Source organism: Coptis chinensis, chromosome 6, assembly GCF_015680905.1.
Source record: "Coptis chinensis isolate HL-2020 chromosome 6, ASM1568090v1, whole genome shotgun sequence".
NCBI classification, from domain to species: domain Eukaryota; kingdom Viridiplantae; phylum Streptophyta; class Magnoliopsida; order Ranunculales; family Ranunculaceae; genus Coptis; species Coptis chinensis.
In genome coordinates this window covers 12,607,460-12,624,868 of record NC_141461.1, presented here as the reverse complement: position 1 = coordinate 12,624,868, position 17,409 = coordinate 12,607,460, and the positions used below count along the sequence as shown (strand labels likewise).

The following is a 17,409-nucleotide window of genomic DNA, read 5'->3' as shown; positions in this document are numbered from 1 at the left end:
ACAAGGGGTATTTTTTTAGCTCTCTTAAAATTCAACATCATCAACTCTTATTAAAACGAGAATTCTTTTCATATTGAAAAAAAAAAATCTAACACTTTTAATTAAAACGGGAATCCTTCTCCTATTATAATGAAAATTCCTCATTTATTGAAAAAGAAAAATCTAACACTTCTAATTAAAACGAGAATCCTTCTCCTATTAAAAATGGGAATCACACTTCTAAATTAAAATGGGATCCCTCTCTCAATTAAAAAATGGGTTTTTAAAACTTAATTAAAATAATTTGTTGAGAAATTAAAACGGGCTTTTAAGGCTTGATTAAAATAATTTTTTAATAAATTAAAACGGGTTAACGATGAAAACATGAATCATGATATGTTAGAAAATTTATATATGTATAGTTATGATCTCTAAAGCACGGACGCACATAGTAAAGGGCTGTGTCCGCGTCGGACACGTGTTGAACGCGGGGATAGACGCGGTTTGGACGCGTGTCCGACACGGTCAACACGGTCAAGACGCAGTCAATGACATTGGACGCAAGTCAAGACGCGTTTGGGATGCGGTCAAACCAAGGTCAAGACGCGGGTCAACCTCTAAACATTTTGAAAACAAATAAGAAAAAAAAGAAAAGAAAAAAAGCCCAATAGCCCACGAGTCCACGACCTCATTCTCTGATTCTCACCTCGCCTCTACTGGAAATGGCGTGATTTTGAGATTTGGAAATGGTGTAATTTGAATCATCGAACTTATTACGCTCAAACTAAAAACAGAAAAGAATAAAATCCATTATGCGCCATCCACTTGAACTGCTAAATGAAAATAAACCCAATTACACCTTTCAACCACCTTTCAAACAGAAGTTGCAGAAGAAGAAGAGGGTTTAATTCTTCTCTAAAGCCTTTCAACCACCTTGTTCATTCAGGTACGTTTTTTCTTTTTTCTTTTAATTTTGGGTTTTAACTTGCAACACAACTACACAAGTAAAGAAACATTTTTGTTAGTGAAGATTAATAAGAGGTTAATTTGCTCTAAAGTGTTCAGATTTATCTATAACTGTTTCTCAGTTCGTGTTTCTGACAACACCCATTGCAAGTTCATAGACTTTGTGTTTTTTGACGTAATTATCTATACTATTGATGGTTGGGAATTTAGAACTGTTAGATTATTGAAGAAACTATCACCGAAATTAGAATAGATGTATAGTTATTAGAATACACAATAGTGGTTGTTGTGATTAATGTTTTTGACTTGGGGTTTAATCCTAGTTTGTCTCTCTATCTGTCCGCAGAACACAACACCCAAATCTCGCAAGTCTAGCATTGAAGATGAGCTCAATCGAATTGGAGAAGAAGCGGAAGAGGGAGAAGAAAATTGATCATGTTGTCTTGTGGAATTCTAGGGCTCTTTCTTTACTAATTACTATGTTTCTTGTGGCCTTTTGGGTTTTATTTTGGTTCTTGTTTTGTTAAGACTTAAGAGTTAAGACTTACGAGAAGTTTGATTAAATACTATATTAATATGTTTGTTTAACTTTGTGGATGTTTATTTTGAGTAATCATGAATTTTATGATACATATGAATCAGTTTATAAATTGTAATGTTCAATTATTAAAATAAAATAAAATTACATATATTATTTAATTCCCGCGTCCAGTTTGTGTCCGCATCCTATTTTTTTGAGTTACAGCCGAGTCACCGTGTCTGCGTCCGCGTCAGTGTCCATGCAACATAGGTTATGATTGTTGAACAAGTATTTAAAAGAGTCAGTGCGTATGCATGGGTTTACTTTCTAGTCTATATCTTAATATTAAAGCTCCCACAAGGGGTATTTTTTTAGCTCTATTAAAATTCCACATCATCTCTTATTAAAATAGGAATTTCTTTCCTATTTGAAAAACAAAAATTCTTTTTTACAACGGAAATTCCTCTCCTATTATAACGGGAATTCTTCTCCTATTAAAACAAATTATAACACTTCTAATTAAAGCGAGAATCTTTCTCCTATTAAAATGGGAATTCCTCTCCTATTGAAAATTAAGAGAAAATTAAGAGAAAACAAGAATCATTCTCCTACTAAAACAGAATCTCTCTTCCAATTGAAAAAACGGGTTTTTAAAACTTAATTAAAACTTTATTTAAAACAATTTGTTAGAAAATTAAAACAGGTTAGCGACTAAAACGGTAGTCCCACTTTTCTAAAAAAAATCTAAATGTTTTCAAAAGAATCGGTGCGTATGCACGGGCTTGTAAACTAGTATATACATATATACAACCCGGCTCCTAAAATGACCTTAAATAAGTATCAAATCTAAAACACCCACAACTTCACCTACAAAATGATTTAAAACCTAATCTTTTGTGCATATGATCTACTAACCATATAGAACATCTCTACAAAAATTCAACTTGTTTGATATCCTCTAACTTAGATAAAAATTGTTGTCCATTTTTGAAAAAATATTTAATAATCCAGAAATATCTAGTTTTTGCAATCATATTTTGCCAATGTTAAAAATTGTCAAACGAGTTGAATTTTTGTAGAAATGTTCTTTATGGTTAGTAGATCATATGCACAAAAGATTATGTTTTAAATCATTTTGTATGTGAAGTTATGGGTGTTTTAGATTTGGTACTTATTTAAAGTCCTTATTTAAGGTCCTTTTAGGAGCATATATATATATTGTTTACGAAATTGAACTTTTGACCCATTTTTTTACCGGTTGGATTTGCAAATTTGATTTTTATAGACGGGAGAGAGTGCTTGAGAACAAAAACATATCTAACAATTCACAATAATTCATTTGATTATAAAAGCTATAAAGAATATAACTTTATATATCTAATAAAAAGAATATTGTAGGCCCCCCAAAAGCAATCCTAACTTTTGGATCTAATTTATGACATGACAGATCTAAAGACTTATAGAGTGCGGGCAGGATATAAGGGACAACAAGAGCAGTAGAACATTATTGAAGTCTACAAAGGCTGTTGGACTTTTCGGCATTTGGTTGGGTGTTTTTAACCGGGCTTCGGTTGGGCTTGGGCTATGTATTAGTAGCTATGTATTAGTAATTCAACAAATAAAAAAGTTGAATGTTTAATTAGGAGGTACCTCTCTCGCTGCCTAGCCTAGACTTTCAGACATCACTGTGATGCCCCTTTTCGGGTGGGCCCGCAAATCTGGTCAAAGCACTACGCCGCTTGATAGGCCCATGCCCTAACAATTCATCAAATTTTATGCCCCACTAAGGTTACAAGCAGACGTTACCCAGCTTCGCGAAGGGACGCGATATTGGCACACCATAAAATGGGACTAGCACCCCTTTTGGATGTTATATGTCATATATCATCCCATATATAGAGAGAAAAATGGATATTATATGACATGTATCATCCAAAAAGGGTGCTAGTCCCATTTTATGGGGAGTCAATACCGCCGCCCCGCCCCTTGGCGAAACATATTGTGACAAATTGAGTTATATAGTGTTAGAAACACAGTCAAGCACCCGATGTGGGACTAATGTTTGAACTTGCGGAAATCAGGATTTGGAATATTTCCGGACATATTCCACAAAATAGATTGAAGATTAAAGATTGCTCTTTGCTTTGCTGCTCATGACTCGAAATTTGAGCGTGGGATTCTCCTCCTCGAGCATCTTCACCACAGTGCTCATTAAAGGACACATCTCAATGCAACCGAAGACAATGTCTCTACTTTTACTCTGTCCTTCTCCTCAATGCCAAGGCCCTCCCTAAGTTTGTCAAATCGTCCATTCTTAAACATCTCCCAAATTTTCATATGAAGGAGTGATCCCTGACATTAGTATTCTTACAACAATTGCAAAGAACTTCAAATAACATTAACCCAAAGCAGTAAACATCAAAGGCGCTTTTGTTATTGGTTCCACTGGCTTACGGAACTCTAGAGCAAACATATGCATAAATCACATTAAAGTTTGAGAATGAGACAGATTCCAATATTTGTTATAAAGTTTAGTGGAGTCCATAATTCTTAATCTTAGGACAAATACTTGAATCAATGAGCACATTATGCAAATAGGAGAGCCCCTTTGTTGTGCCTGTTGCAATCCCATACAACTTTTCCCACTCTTGATTCTCCTAAGATAAAATCTTATCTAAAGTTCTTAGCCCCGTGTGTATTCATAGACGAGGGCTTTTGAACCTCCACCAAGATAGGAAAATCCATAGAGTCTACACTAGGTGAAAATAAGACTTTTTTGACTGGCAGAACCCGTCAAAAAACACTATTTTTGACTGACATTGCCCGTCGTAAGGCCCGTAAAAAAATTGCAGTCGTTTTTTTTCTTGACGGTTAGTTACCGTCAATAATTTTAAATTTATTTGACGGGTGGTGAACGTCATTAATAAATAGAATTTTTGACGGACTAAAACCGTCAAACTTTGTTATTTCACTAGTCAAATTTGTCCAATTTTAATGGAATTTGGGATGCAAATTTGAAAATTATTGACGGTCTGCTACGTCAATTTTCTGTATACATAAATTTTCTTGACGGTCTATATCCGTCATTTTTCTAAGCATTAATGTTTTTTTTAAAAGAAATTCTTATAATCTAAATTTCATATCCATTTTTCCTGCAAAAATAAAACTATCCAACTCAAATAAATATTCTGCCAAAATACAATAGATTCTTTCATCAAAACACCAAAATATTATAGCAAAGTACATTACATAAGTTTTAGTATACTCCATATACAACCACACATCTTCATGTATATACAAAACCAACTAGGTTGCAAAAAAAAAGCGAAACTACTAAAATGCACAAAAAAAAGTTCACCAAGGCATAGGCCATGTGATTGTATCTCCAATTGAAATGTCGCCAAATGTTCCTTCCCCAACATATAACTCAGTTGTGTAATCAAAGATATCGTCAATTGTTATGTTATATGAGTCTGCTGGCATGCGTCGTCGAAATCAATTTTCGTATTATTACGTAATGCGTTCGGTACAGTTTCGCCCATTAATTTCTTTTACAATTTTTTCTGTGCATTTTCAGCCATATTTTATTTAAATTACATTGCGCCCCGTATACGTTAGTTTGACATTATTTCATTCTCGATAATTCACGAATTTTTTCCGACTGTCCATTTTCCTATCGTTTACATTCACACGACACTCTGTTATACATTCCGCTCACTCTTTTCTTATTCCATTTTTTCCTTATTTTTTCTTCTCTTCTTTGCCATATGAACTTTGTTCGCATGCCAAAGAGAGGGCGGTGTTTCGACCCCCACTTACGTGGCAAATGTCCATTGGTAGGAGTCTCTATTTTATTCATTTAATCGACAGGGCTAAAACCCAATTTGCAATACCGTAGATCAATGCACACAACTCATTAACTTTCGTGTAAGGTCAAATTTGAAGCCACATGGCGTTGGCCACTAATGTACATTGATTTATGCCCGATTCATTTCTTATCAAAGAGATAATTATCGGTTGAAAGTTATAGTCATCACAATTACTTCCTTTTACAAGATTACTTGAGCTACAAGGACTCTCTACTCTACCTATATAAATACTAAACTATTTTTCATACAGAATTACGTTCTTGAGACTTGATCTCATTGATAATTTGGGTATGTAGACAACCACAAGGTGCAGTCTCATCATTCCCCCGATCACCATCATTTTTCCAATTACTTTTCTACGTTCTTCGTCTCTTTTATCAACACTTGATGTTTTGATCATATCTGGTCGAAACAACACGCTTCCAAGTGCAACGGTTCTTTTCCTGAAGTTCTTTAGAAGGCATCGTGTGGATGGTGGAACATGTGACACTTCATCAAGAACACGTGATTGTCTTCTTACCTACAATGAACTCTTATGAGATATGCTTTATCCATTATAATTGGAAATAAAAAATGTGAATTTAAAGGAGAACTGTAGAACAAATCCAAGAAGAGTCAGTAGACACCCATCCAATCTTATATGCAAAATAACTCGGTGGAGTATCAAGAACTGCATGATGCAGGATACAGGGATGCTTCTAAGTCCTAACAGAGCAATAGTGGAGGTCCTAGCCCTGATTTGAAGAGAAGGTACCAAAACAACTACTCACCTAACACATTGGGGGACATGCCAAGACGAAAGTTAATAATTACCTGACTACAACTGGTCCTCATAAGGTGTCTTTAAATCAATTTGGAAGCAAAAAAAGTTATTGATATAAGTTTGATATTAAGTTTAGTCATAAGGGTCGTAATGGCCAGGAACCTCTGGAAGAACTAGACCACATTATGCGAAAATGGATTACTGTAAAATAGCAAGAACTATGTATTTTCCTAACACCATCCTACTACTTTTGACCAAGTTCTGGCTTTGGAATAAATTTGTCAACATCTACAGGTGGTAGTTCTCTAGTTTGACTGCTTAATCAACGCAGGCAACGGCAAACCCACCTCAAAAAAGAGAGGGTCTCACTAGCCCCATGTAACCACTTTTGGGCGGGGCAAGCCCACTTGACGGAAGCTCTGGGACTGGACCCTTGATGAATCAAAGTCAACCAAAGCACCTACTCGAGCGGAGATTCTTTCTCAAATTCGATAGAATATAATTCCAACGCAAGTTCATCCTTGCGAATCACATCGGAGGAAGGTTGTTCTTATCAATGGAGCAGTCTACACAGAATGAAGTCTGTAATACTCCGCTGACCACAAGCATTCGCCTCCAGCGCAGTTGGGAGGGGGATAGATATCCAGCTAACATCCTCGACGACGTTCTGTTTCGCGGGAAACAAACCGGGCCGAATATAGCTTACCTCCGGCACCTGGCTTTCTCTGGCGCATATTAGCTTAGCTGCGCTCAATAGGCCGGTCTTGCTTCCTCTCTGGTGGCCACTTTACTTACCTTACCCCCGCTACACTCCCACTCCAATACGCCTGCTGAGCAAGATGCATTGCGATTTCCTTTTCTGTGGACGCACCGGAGTATGACCTGGGACGGGAAGAGAAAGACTTTTTTCTCTGGCGGGCTTTCTCTCGTAAAGCCAAAGACGCCCCAAGACAAGGTACAACTGTTGGGAAGGGGACATGATCAATAGAACCTGGCAAGATCCGGGCTGGGATAGTGGCGCCCATTCCTAACCTGCATTCTTTTAGGTGTAGTGTAGTCAGCAGCCGGAACTACATGAGAAGAAGCATACTTCAAGTTAGCGACCATCAGGTTGTTCTGGCCGAAGAAGAAAGAAAACTAAAGGGCGTTAGCGCAACAGGTTTCGCGCGTTGGGCGCTCAGACGTTGCTTGTTGGAGTGGAGAGCGGAAGTTTCAACTCCCGAGCAGAGGGAGGGTCGCCCGTAACCAGTTAGCACTGTCCACTGTCAGCAGGAGCAGTACTCGAATAGGCTTATGAGGGTGGTTTCAAAGGTAGTTAAAACCACTGACTTTTAGGCCTGTTTTCAGCAGGAAGAGCTGAAGGGAATACACTTGACGGAAAGCGCTAATAGGTATCTGGAACCTACAGCTACTGTTTTCACTTTCCTATTTGAAGCGATACGATCTCTTCTCATGAATTCCCCTTTGAGACCTTAAGCGAGGAAGGAAAGAGGAGTGGCCCAAAAGGACCTTCTCTTCAGGCAAACAAAATAGCCCGGTTATGCTTTGATGAAACCCTATTTATAAATATAAGGATCCTTTGATGGTAGTTCAATGCTACCGCCTGGGAAAAAGAAGTCATGGGCGGGTCGCTCAGGAATCTACTGAGGCTAGACTGCTGATCTTCTGGAGTAGTCTTAGTCTGGGAAACATAATGTAATCGCCGCTGAGAATAAACATGCTGTGCCGGGTGACTGGAATCCTCTGAGGTCAGCTGAACAGGCTGACAATCGGCAGAAGCTGCTGGGGGGTTTCCTTTTCCTCAACCAATTCGTAACTGTCAGCCTTACTTGGTCTAACATTTTGTTATGAGCTAGCTGAATGGGTAAGATTTGAGTTCAAGTGGCACAGGACCTTCGATCGACCATGGGGCGTATTCTACCTTACCGAATTCATTCTATTGAAGCGTAACGCCCATTTCAGGGGGGTGCAACACTTCTAAGTTTTGGCCCACCGACGACATTTCCTTATTTTGGGACGTTATGGGACGATGACTCTTGGAAGGAAAGATAAGGCCACTGACTACCTCAGACCTTGCTCGCAAAGACTATCCACCTTCAGCATTTGGTACTGAGGAGAGCCAGCCATTAAGCACAGACCCTTCCCTCCAAAAGTCTCCGCTAGATTCTCTCAAAAGCACCTCCAGGCAGTCGAGTAGCACCTCTAGTACTACTTCATCTGCCCGTTCTTCGACATGCTAATGCTTTTCTATGTTGTTTTGTTATTTTTTCAGTACTTGATTCAACAATGCAACTTTAGCAGGACATGTCCTCTCTCCAGTCTGAGTTGGACAGGATTCTTGACTTGCTAAAGATTGCAGACCCAACAGGGGAAGCTGCTAAAAAAAGATACTTCAATGTAAAAACATCTGTGTTAAATGAAGTTGAGGTAGCCACTTCTGGCATCACTAAACTCTTTCCAAGAGAACGAAACAAAAAATCTGGTTCAGGAAAGCTCACAGATGACTCCACCCATCAAGAAGGTACTCATGAGGGTACCACCCAAGCTGTTACAGTTGCTGAAGTTGAAAACAATGTTACTGATTCAACTGAACGCAAAGGTCCTGCTTACACTGCAGAAAACCTCAATGGCTTGGGGATATCCATGACACTCAGAAGAAAAAATCAAACAAGAAGCAGCGCCTTCAAATGTGGACGATTCAGATCAGTTTGTGGACTACAAAGACAGGAAGGGTGCTTTGGGTTCTACCGTCTCTATACAAGTGGAATCAGGGATTGAAGCTGCAGCTCTTGGTCTATGTATGTCTTTGTCTATGGACAATGGAAATAATACGCATTTCACTAGGGACATTGACACCTATGCATGGATGTAACGTCTGACGTACTACATTCCATTTTGGCCCACAAAATGTTCCCTTTGACGGGGCAATGCAGCTTTCTAGGTTTGAGGTGGCAGGAGCGTACACTTTTTCTTAACTAAACAATAATGCATTTACAGACAGGTCACTTCGGCTTTTCAAGCCAAATGGACTTCCTTGCGAACAAAATTTCGAAGACTGAGCAAATCCCCCAAACTTTCACGATATATGCTAAGTTTCAAAGATGGACATTCAAAATGTATGTGTGTTCACTGTATGTGCCTACATTTCCCAAGGTACTGCACTCAATACCTTACATGATAAATGGGTCGCAGAAGAATGGAGGATGGATGTCAGGCTTGGGAAAACGCCTAGTTGCAGGCCAGAGATAAACATTGATAAATTTGGATTCAAGATAGGCCATTGATAAGTTTATTCCAAATAATCGGATCACAGCCATATCACTAATGATGTATGACTAATACCTCCACACAAAACAACTAGTACTAACTAAATTTGGAGCAGATATAATGGACTGAACAAGTTAAAGGAACTTGAAGGATGTCAAAACATGATTGAGTATAACTAATTCAGCAAGAACTACCACATAGCACAATGTATTATTCATGTGTGCTGTGTGCACCCAACAAATAGTCTATTTCCATTTTCTAAACAATAAAACCTAGTCGATAGTCCAAACTCCAAACATATAATAGTATTATTTCTTCTTCCATACGAGACATAATATAAACAATAGAATAAACAAATAGTAGTGTTGAGATCAGCTTTGCTGACTCTATACTAAAATCGTGTAGGCTATATAGCAAGATATATATTACTACATGCATAAAGAAATGTTGCACTAAGTCATCTTTCATTACCTGTGGAGAAGTATTTTCGAACTTTGGTGCATAACCCTCTAACTTTTCCTCAAGAATTTTACGTGCCCTCGTCTCTTCATCAAGACGTTGCATCACTAGTTTGACATTTTCATCTGTAATTTCATGTTTTCTCTTTTCTTCTTCAACAATTTTGATGTAAGGAGCGGAGGCATGTACAACAGTCTTTGTAACACCAGTTCCTAGTCCTCGAATGCGACCCTTGCCATCACGACCAATGACCTAACCATAAGACAAAACGATTACATTCAACAAAGGATGACATTTAACACATACATCAACTGAAAAGTTTTAGAGCATACTAAATAGATGCCTGCTCTAACATGACCATTATCTAAATATATATACCTTTGCCACAGGATCATTATCCAAATCTTTCTCTCCCAAGTAGGGATCAAGGCTCACAAGCCGCTTGATTTCATCCTAGAAACAAAATTTATAGTCATATACACAAATTTTTCCACCATGAAATTAAGAGCTAAAATTAAAGAACAATAAAAGAATAAGAATTCCAATTACCAAACTTGGTCTCAATTCAAGAAAAGGACATGATCCGTCCTTACTTGTATGTGTGGCCACAAACACATGCGTTCTTGTGACCGTACCATCTGGGCTTTCCTTAATCTAAAAAGAAAACAAACTCTTAAGCATATAACAATATTCTGGTAAATCCAGAAGTTGTTAGTAACAATAGAAAATACCAGTTCCTCTTCGATTCTAGCACATCCAAGTCTACCAGATGTGTGTGGCAACTTCATGTGCTCCCTAGATAATTTGCCCTTTTCTCGCTTAATTTTCTCTTCATCAGTCGAGCAAATTTCTATAAAGCTTTCCCAATCTTCTTTTTTTGTACGCTTTGGTATGTTTTCCATACGCTTAGAATTGGTTGAATATCGATCATAAACCTTGCGAAGTCTGTGTTTGCAATTTTTCCAAGATATGTTGGCTTTTAGCAAAACACCAACTTGGCGAGTAGGTGAAAGATCATAAACATCCTTCAACATAAAACAATAAAAGATAAAAATAGCTTAAAACTTGTTAACAAAAGAGAGGACTAAACTCTTGAAATTAGGCAAAAACAGATAGAAACACTTAGAATTTTCAGGTGGTATTACAAATTGCTAAGACTAAATGCTAAAACCAACACTTCGAATTTTCAACACTGAACTGACACTTAGAATTACAAGAGGCAGTGAGTAAGGTGGATACATTCTATGGGAATATGGCTTCAAGCGCTTTATAGTCTTCCAAGCATTTTCAAGTGTCTTTGTTTCACGGCGGGAATATGGCTCTTAACATGCTTAGGAGACCTGAGTCGTCCCAAGAAAGTGAAGGGACCCTAGACAAGTTCAAGACTTCGCCTCTCCGTGGAAATGAAGTTCAAAAAAATAGAGGACAAAAATTTATTACTTCCCTCAGATGGAAACAGGGGAGAATATAGCAAGCAGCAGCTGCTCATTCATTGAATGGAGATACAGTTAAAGTGGCTAATGTAAGGAGACAAGGTTAGAAGAAACAGTGCAATCTTAACTTTTTCCGCTCTTTATCAACTCATTTCGTTCTATATATAATGGGGTACTTGCTTTCTAAGTGAAGAAACAAATCATTTGGCTTTGGCCAAATAGCTTTTTTTCTTCTTTGTCCTAAAAATTAGATATTCTTTAAAGTTTGACTTAGAACTCAAAAATACTTGCCAACAACTGATTGCACTTCACAAAATTCAAGATCAGTAGTTTGGTTTTCAAACTTCTCTTCATTTTTCATTCAGAGTCTCCGCCGACAAATACCTTAGCTCAAACCAAAACTTGCTTAGAAGTGATTTAACCTGCTCTTCTCAAACTTCAAAGCCAAAATCCTAAAAGACACAACAGTGTTCTCTCATCATGGGTTGGCGATTGATTGTTGGCGGGGAGATTGGGAGGGATTCAAGTGTAATCCCAAGCGGGGAGAATAGTAACGTTACAGTTACAAGTACCCTAGAGATAGGAAGCGATTGCCCTTTACATGAAGGGAACATTGTCACCTTTAATTGGTGAACTTCGGTTCACGGAGGCATTAGTCACAAGTGGAATGAAACAAATTGGAGGAAGCATTCCTGAAACTTTGTCAAAGCTAGTCCACCTCACTCAACTTGTCCTTTGAGGACAACATTCTTGAAGGATCCATACCTTCAAGTCTAGGTCAGTTGGCTTCACTTAAGACCCTTTCATTAGGTGGCAACCATTTGAAAGGATATATTCCTTCAAGTTTAGGGAACTTGACATTTATTGATCTCTCAAATAACCAATTTTCAGGACAGATACCGAGTTAACTATGAAGCCATAACCAACTAACCAAAAAGTTAAGAAAATTTGACTAATGAGACGTTGTGTGTTTCGCAATTATAAACCACCAAAAATTTCAATGCTTCATACACAATTATTCGATAACCCATATCACAGAACACTCTAACTAGACTCCGATCCTTGAGCGGTTTTTATTTTCTTCACTCTAAGTGTAGTCTAGCTTGCCTAGTATTTGCTCGAATCCTAGTATCCATCAGATAGTGTTCATGGGTAAGGCTATATATGAAATAACCTTCATTCAGAATGATGATGCTAAGGAGGGAGTACACAAGCATAAGGAAATAAAGGTCAGTAAGTGGGAAAATAGAGAAACGGGTTCAAAATCTAAACACTAATGGGGACGTTACAAGGATCGATGGGGGAATGGGCTGCAAAGACTACGAATGACATGTGAGGTTATAGCAGCCAACAATGGCTTGTCGGTTGAACTAGCGGCGATGGCACATGGTATGGGCATGGCATTGAGACATGGCAGCAAGGAAATTATAGTATAAACTAATTCCTTGGCAGTAGATGCATTCAACACAGAAGAATGTGTTTAGAAATGTACTTAGAGGGGGAAAAAATAAAAATAAAATAAGAGTATAATGTACTTACATTGTTACTCTCTTAAAAAGCGTGTTTCTTGATATCCTCCGCACAAGAGGCCGGGAAAGTAAGTAGAAATAGGTGCACAATACATTCTAGCCATTTTGCCTATAAAGGTGACAAATTGAGTAGAACCAGGACCAACAGGTAGCCCATTATAATTGAACCGAACTTGCTTCTTTGGACCTAAAGATTTCAATATCTTAGATTACACAACAAAGCAAAAGCAATAACAACTAAACATTTATGAAAATAAATCAATATCATAGTCACCTGTATGTTGTTCCTCGCTTTCATGTTGTTCCTCGATTTCTTCGGAGTCACTAGGTTCAAAGTCAAGTTGATAGTCACTAGGTTGATCAGATCCGGTTTGCGACATAACTGATTCAAATCTAAATAATGAGTTCACCAAATTCTAGACATAATGTAAGTAATGAATTCATCACCAAACACAAACTGATTTCAAACAAGAGCATCATACCATTCAAGATTAGATATATTCAAAAAGCTCGACTTACGCAAAATAGAAATAAAATGCAATATATAAGTGTCACACCAAATCGCCAGACACACAAATCATCACAGACACGCAAATCAGCGGACACAAAATAATAAAAAAATGCAATATCCAAATCAGACACACCAAAAAAAAAGAGTTACAATTGTGTGCACTAATATGATTTCACTTTACTATCCACTAAACTTCAACACCATCAATATCACCCATTAAAGCAGATGCTAAACCATCTGAGTTTGCCATTGCTTCAAAGACTAAGGGGTCTTCATAAACATCCACATCATGGTTCAATCTCTTAGGAGCATGCAAGACGACATGCCAATTATCTCTACTAAGATCCTTACAATAGAAAACTTGAGCGGCTTCAGAAGCAAGAATGAATGGTTCATCATCCTCATTCATATTTCTTTGGCACCTTCTCAAATTAACATATACCAGATTTGTATCTGGATCAACAACGCATCCATTTCTTTTATCTTCAATACGCACCCAATCACAAAAGAACACTACTTGTTTAAACTTATGGTAATCTAGCTCAAGTATCTGCCTAATGATTCCATAATAAGTGGCTTCATCTTCCACTAAATTTTTGTCTTTGGCACTTGCTCTGAAATTAGTAAAAGCCTTCATTGAGACACCATTATTTTGGGTTGTTGAGTTCGCTTCTGAATCATATGTACAAAAAACATATCCATTTACTGCGTAGGAATTATATGACTTTGCAATAAAGGATGGCCCATCAACAAGCATCTTGAATTTAGACTCTTTTCTTTCTCAAGTTGTTTCCTTAGCCAAGGAATATACTCCATCTCCTTTTCTGATGATGCAATGACCCTACGACTTTTACCCCTAGATTTGAAGCTTTAGAGGTATGTCTCGTACTTCCTGTAATTGTAAACAATGTACATTTATTATTAAAAATGTAGAGACATAATAAATGAAATTGAAGCAGCGGTATCTAATTTTACCTTTCCCACTCAACATTTTTACTTGACTTTCTCAAAACCCATTTCGTGCTTCTTTGGTATTGCAAACTCGAAAAGCAAATAGTCCTTCCCCTTTTTATCAATAGGGTAGCCACACTTTCGGTTTATCATCCAAGGCAGCCTTTTCTTCTTGCTTATGTATTTCTCTTTTTGCTTGACGGGATATATTCCATGCAGTATTTCATTGCTTCATCCATAAGGTATTGTTCAAAGAATACACCCTTCGAAATTTTTGGGTTCCCTACACGACGATTTGTATGTTTTCATCATCCTGTGGTGTGTAATTAATCAATGTAAATATACACAAAAACTAATGAATAACATAATTAGTTTCGTATAACATTGACCTCTCAAATGGATACATCCAATGATATCTAAGCGGTCCAAATTTGAGCCTCTTCCGCCAAATGCAAAACAAGGTGTGTCATGGACACAAAAAAGATGGCGGAAAATACTTTTCAAACACACATAGTGACTCCACAACACGCTGTCCCATTTTTTCAAGTTCAGCACGACAAATAACTTTCGAACACAAGACATTAAAGAACAAAGAAAATTGTCGAATAGCTGCATACAACGCGGCTTATGTTTCTTGAACTTAATGCATCAACAACACGGCAATAGGTGCTGTAACAGGATGTGATAATCATGTGACTTTAGACTCTTCAATTGAAAATCATCCAAGTTCACATTATGTTTCCAATTTGCACTATATCCGATTGGAACCTTCAATTGGTGCAAAGTTCTACAAATCAAGGATCTCTCAAAGCGGAAAGACAATAAGGAGCCTTAGCATACGATAACCTCCCATTAATTTTCACAGGCCACAACTTCTTTTTGATCTTCATAGCCTTTAGATCTTTACGTCTTTGCCATACCATCCTTCGACTTACTAGTGTTCATGATTAAAGAGAAGAGATTATCTGCAACATTTTTTTCAACGTGCATCATGTCTACATTATATGGAATAGGAAGATCTTTGTAGTAAATGTGAGAAGAGTATTAGTATATGCAAAATATAATTGCAATACTAGTAACTAGTAGCAGGACATGCTTGAGATAAAAGACCGGGTCAACTAGTCTTGCTGCAACCATTTATTTTAATATCAAAATAGCATAATACGTAAACAAGGGTGAGGCCTAAAGGCGAGACTTGGCATTGCTACCCTAAAGACCTACAAGTCTGATCAACTACCAATGGGTGAGGCCAACAATAAGGAAATGGATATGGAGGTACTACCAAAAAATTCAAAGGGAAGGTGATATTTATATTTTTTTTAGTGGCGACAAGAAGTCTAAGGATGGTACCGCAACAAAAAAAGCCTAAAACAGGAAGAAGTTCAAGGATATGGTGGCAGCAAGAAGAAGTTCATGGATGTGGTCAACAATAAATTACTGATGCTATTACATAGAACATTGAAAAGAAAGGGTAATAAATACCTCCCAAGAATCCAGGTTTAAAGAAGATGGAATCCTTCAACCAACCAATCAACTTAACCTCGTTTGAACCCCCTTCCTCTTTTTACCATTCACCTTTACCAGATACATAAGGAATTTTGCTCATTTTCTGCTTCACTATTGAACCAAACAAACGGCAAGGATGCTCTCCATGTTCTTCCTTCCTATTAAATTGGGACTTTTGTGTTATGAAAGGATGGTTTTTGTTTTTCAAAAATTTCCTACACCCCATGTAAGAAAATTTCTTCCCATTTGTTAACCATTTCGACTCTATCCCTTCACTACAAACTGGGCAAGCGTACCTTCCTGTTGTTCTACGTCCTGAAACATGACCATATGCTGGAAGATCGTGAATAGTCCACAATAAAATTGCTATCATGTTGAAAGTCTTCTTATTGCAAGAATCATAAGTTTCAGCCCCCTTGGACCATAAGTTTTTGAGTTCTTCAATAAGCGGCTGCAAATAAACATCAATTTCATCTCCTGGATTACTTGGAATCAATAGTGTTAACATTACAAACTCTTTGCGCATGCACAAGGATGGAGGAAGATTATGAGGACGATCATTACAGGCCAACAACTATGAATGCTATTATTGTTACCAAATGGATTAAATCCATCTGTTACAAGTCCTAATCAAACATTACGTGGCTCAGCAGCAAAATCGCTCCACCGATAATTAACAAACTTCTAACAAGAAGAATCTACTGGGTGCCGCATATGACTTTGGTTTGGAACTGATTTTGCATGCCATGTCATATTCTCAGCAAGCCACGACACACTATACATCTTCTGAAACCTTTCTGTTAAAGGAAAATATCTTAGCTTCTTCATTGGCAAAGGTTTATCCCTTGGCTTGGATTCATCAGCTGCCTTCCATCTGCTCGCACCATATGTGGGACAACTAACTCTATTTTCATTATCCTTCCCCCATTATAAAATACAATCATTTGGACATGCATGGATAACCCCACACTTCATATGCAATGCCTTTATCATACTTTTAACACTATCCGCTTTAACAACCAATGTACTATTATCCGCAGAATCTTTTAAGAATCCCAAGAATCGTGTGAAACTATTATTGGACCACCGATGTCTAGACTTCATCCCCAATAGCTCAATTTTCATTGACAACTTTGAATGTTCACCTTCACACGAAGGATACAAGGGTTGTAATGCATCTTCCATCAATTTCTTGTACCGAACATCCTCATGTATATTGATTTGAATATCATCTAGTGAAATATCACCATCAGAAGCATCATCTTCATCTTGATTCTCATCCACCTCATCCAGACATGCATCCAAGTCATTAGGTTGACTATGCCCAAATGTATCGTTCACCATCTCTACCATTCTTGGAGGCATCTCTTCATTACTGACACAAATTGGGGTACTAGCAACACTAGCATTGACATTTTTTCTGGAAGAACACTCTCCATGTTGAACCCATGATGTGTAAGAGCTTGTTATACCCTTACAAATCAAATGGTAAAAAATATCTTCAACCGATCTCTTCTCTTGGTTTTTGATCAACACAAGGACAACGAATATCAATCAATTTTTTCCCCAAACTATTTTGGATAAATTTAATGAATAAACAAGCACCTTCAATGTATTCCGTAGATAACGTCGGTGCTTTCATCCATGCCTTGCTTG

General features: G+C 37.6%; 1 protein-coding gene and 1 long non-coding RNA gene across 2 annotated transcripts; one reads left to right on the top strand and one right to left on the bottom strand.

The window, feature by feature from the left end:
• Nucleotides 1-534: 534 nt before the first annotated feature.
• LOC147491524 (uncharacterized) lies at nt 535-1,533 on the top strand. Its single transcript, XR_015199288.1, has 2 exons — nt 535-925; nt 1,292-1,533. It is a non-coding gene; the product is annotated as an uncharacterized LOC147491524 (long non-coding RNA).
• A 4,013-nt stretch (nt 1,534-5,546) lies between these two features.
• Nucleotides 5,547-10,872, bottom strand: LOC147491523 (uncharacterized). The gene is made up of 5 exons (XM_086565823.1): nt 10,555-10,872; nt 10,373-10,477; nt 10,202-10,276; nt 9,836-10,075; nt 5,547-5,854 (listed from the first exon to the last, which is right to left on the bottom strand). Exons 1-5 carry the CDS (start codon nt 10,855-10,857, stop codon nt 5,570-5,572), a joined length of 1,008 nt encoding a protein of 335 aa, XP_086421949.1. The 5' UTR covers nt 10,858-10,872; the 3' UTR covers nt 5,547-5,569.
• Nucleotides 10,873-17,409: the final 6,537 nt, after the last annotated feature.

Coding starts and splice junctions, on each gene's coding strand:
- LOC147491523 (XM_086565823.1), bottom strand. CDS start 10,857: ATGTTGAAGGATGTTTATGATCTTTCACCTACTCGCCAAGTTGGTGTT. Junction 10,076..10,201: donor ATAATGATCCTGTGGCAAAG/GTATATATATTT, acceptor TCTTATGGTTAG/GTCATTGGTCGTGATGGCAA. Junction 5,855..9,835: donor TCGAAAATACTTCTCCACAG/GTAATGAAAGAT, acceptor AGTTCATTGTAG/GTAAGAAGACAATCACGTGT.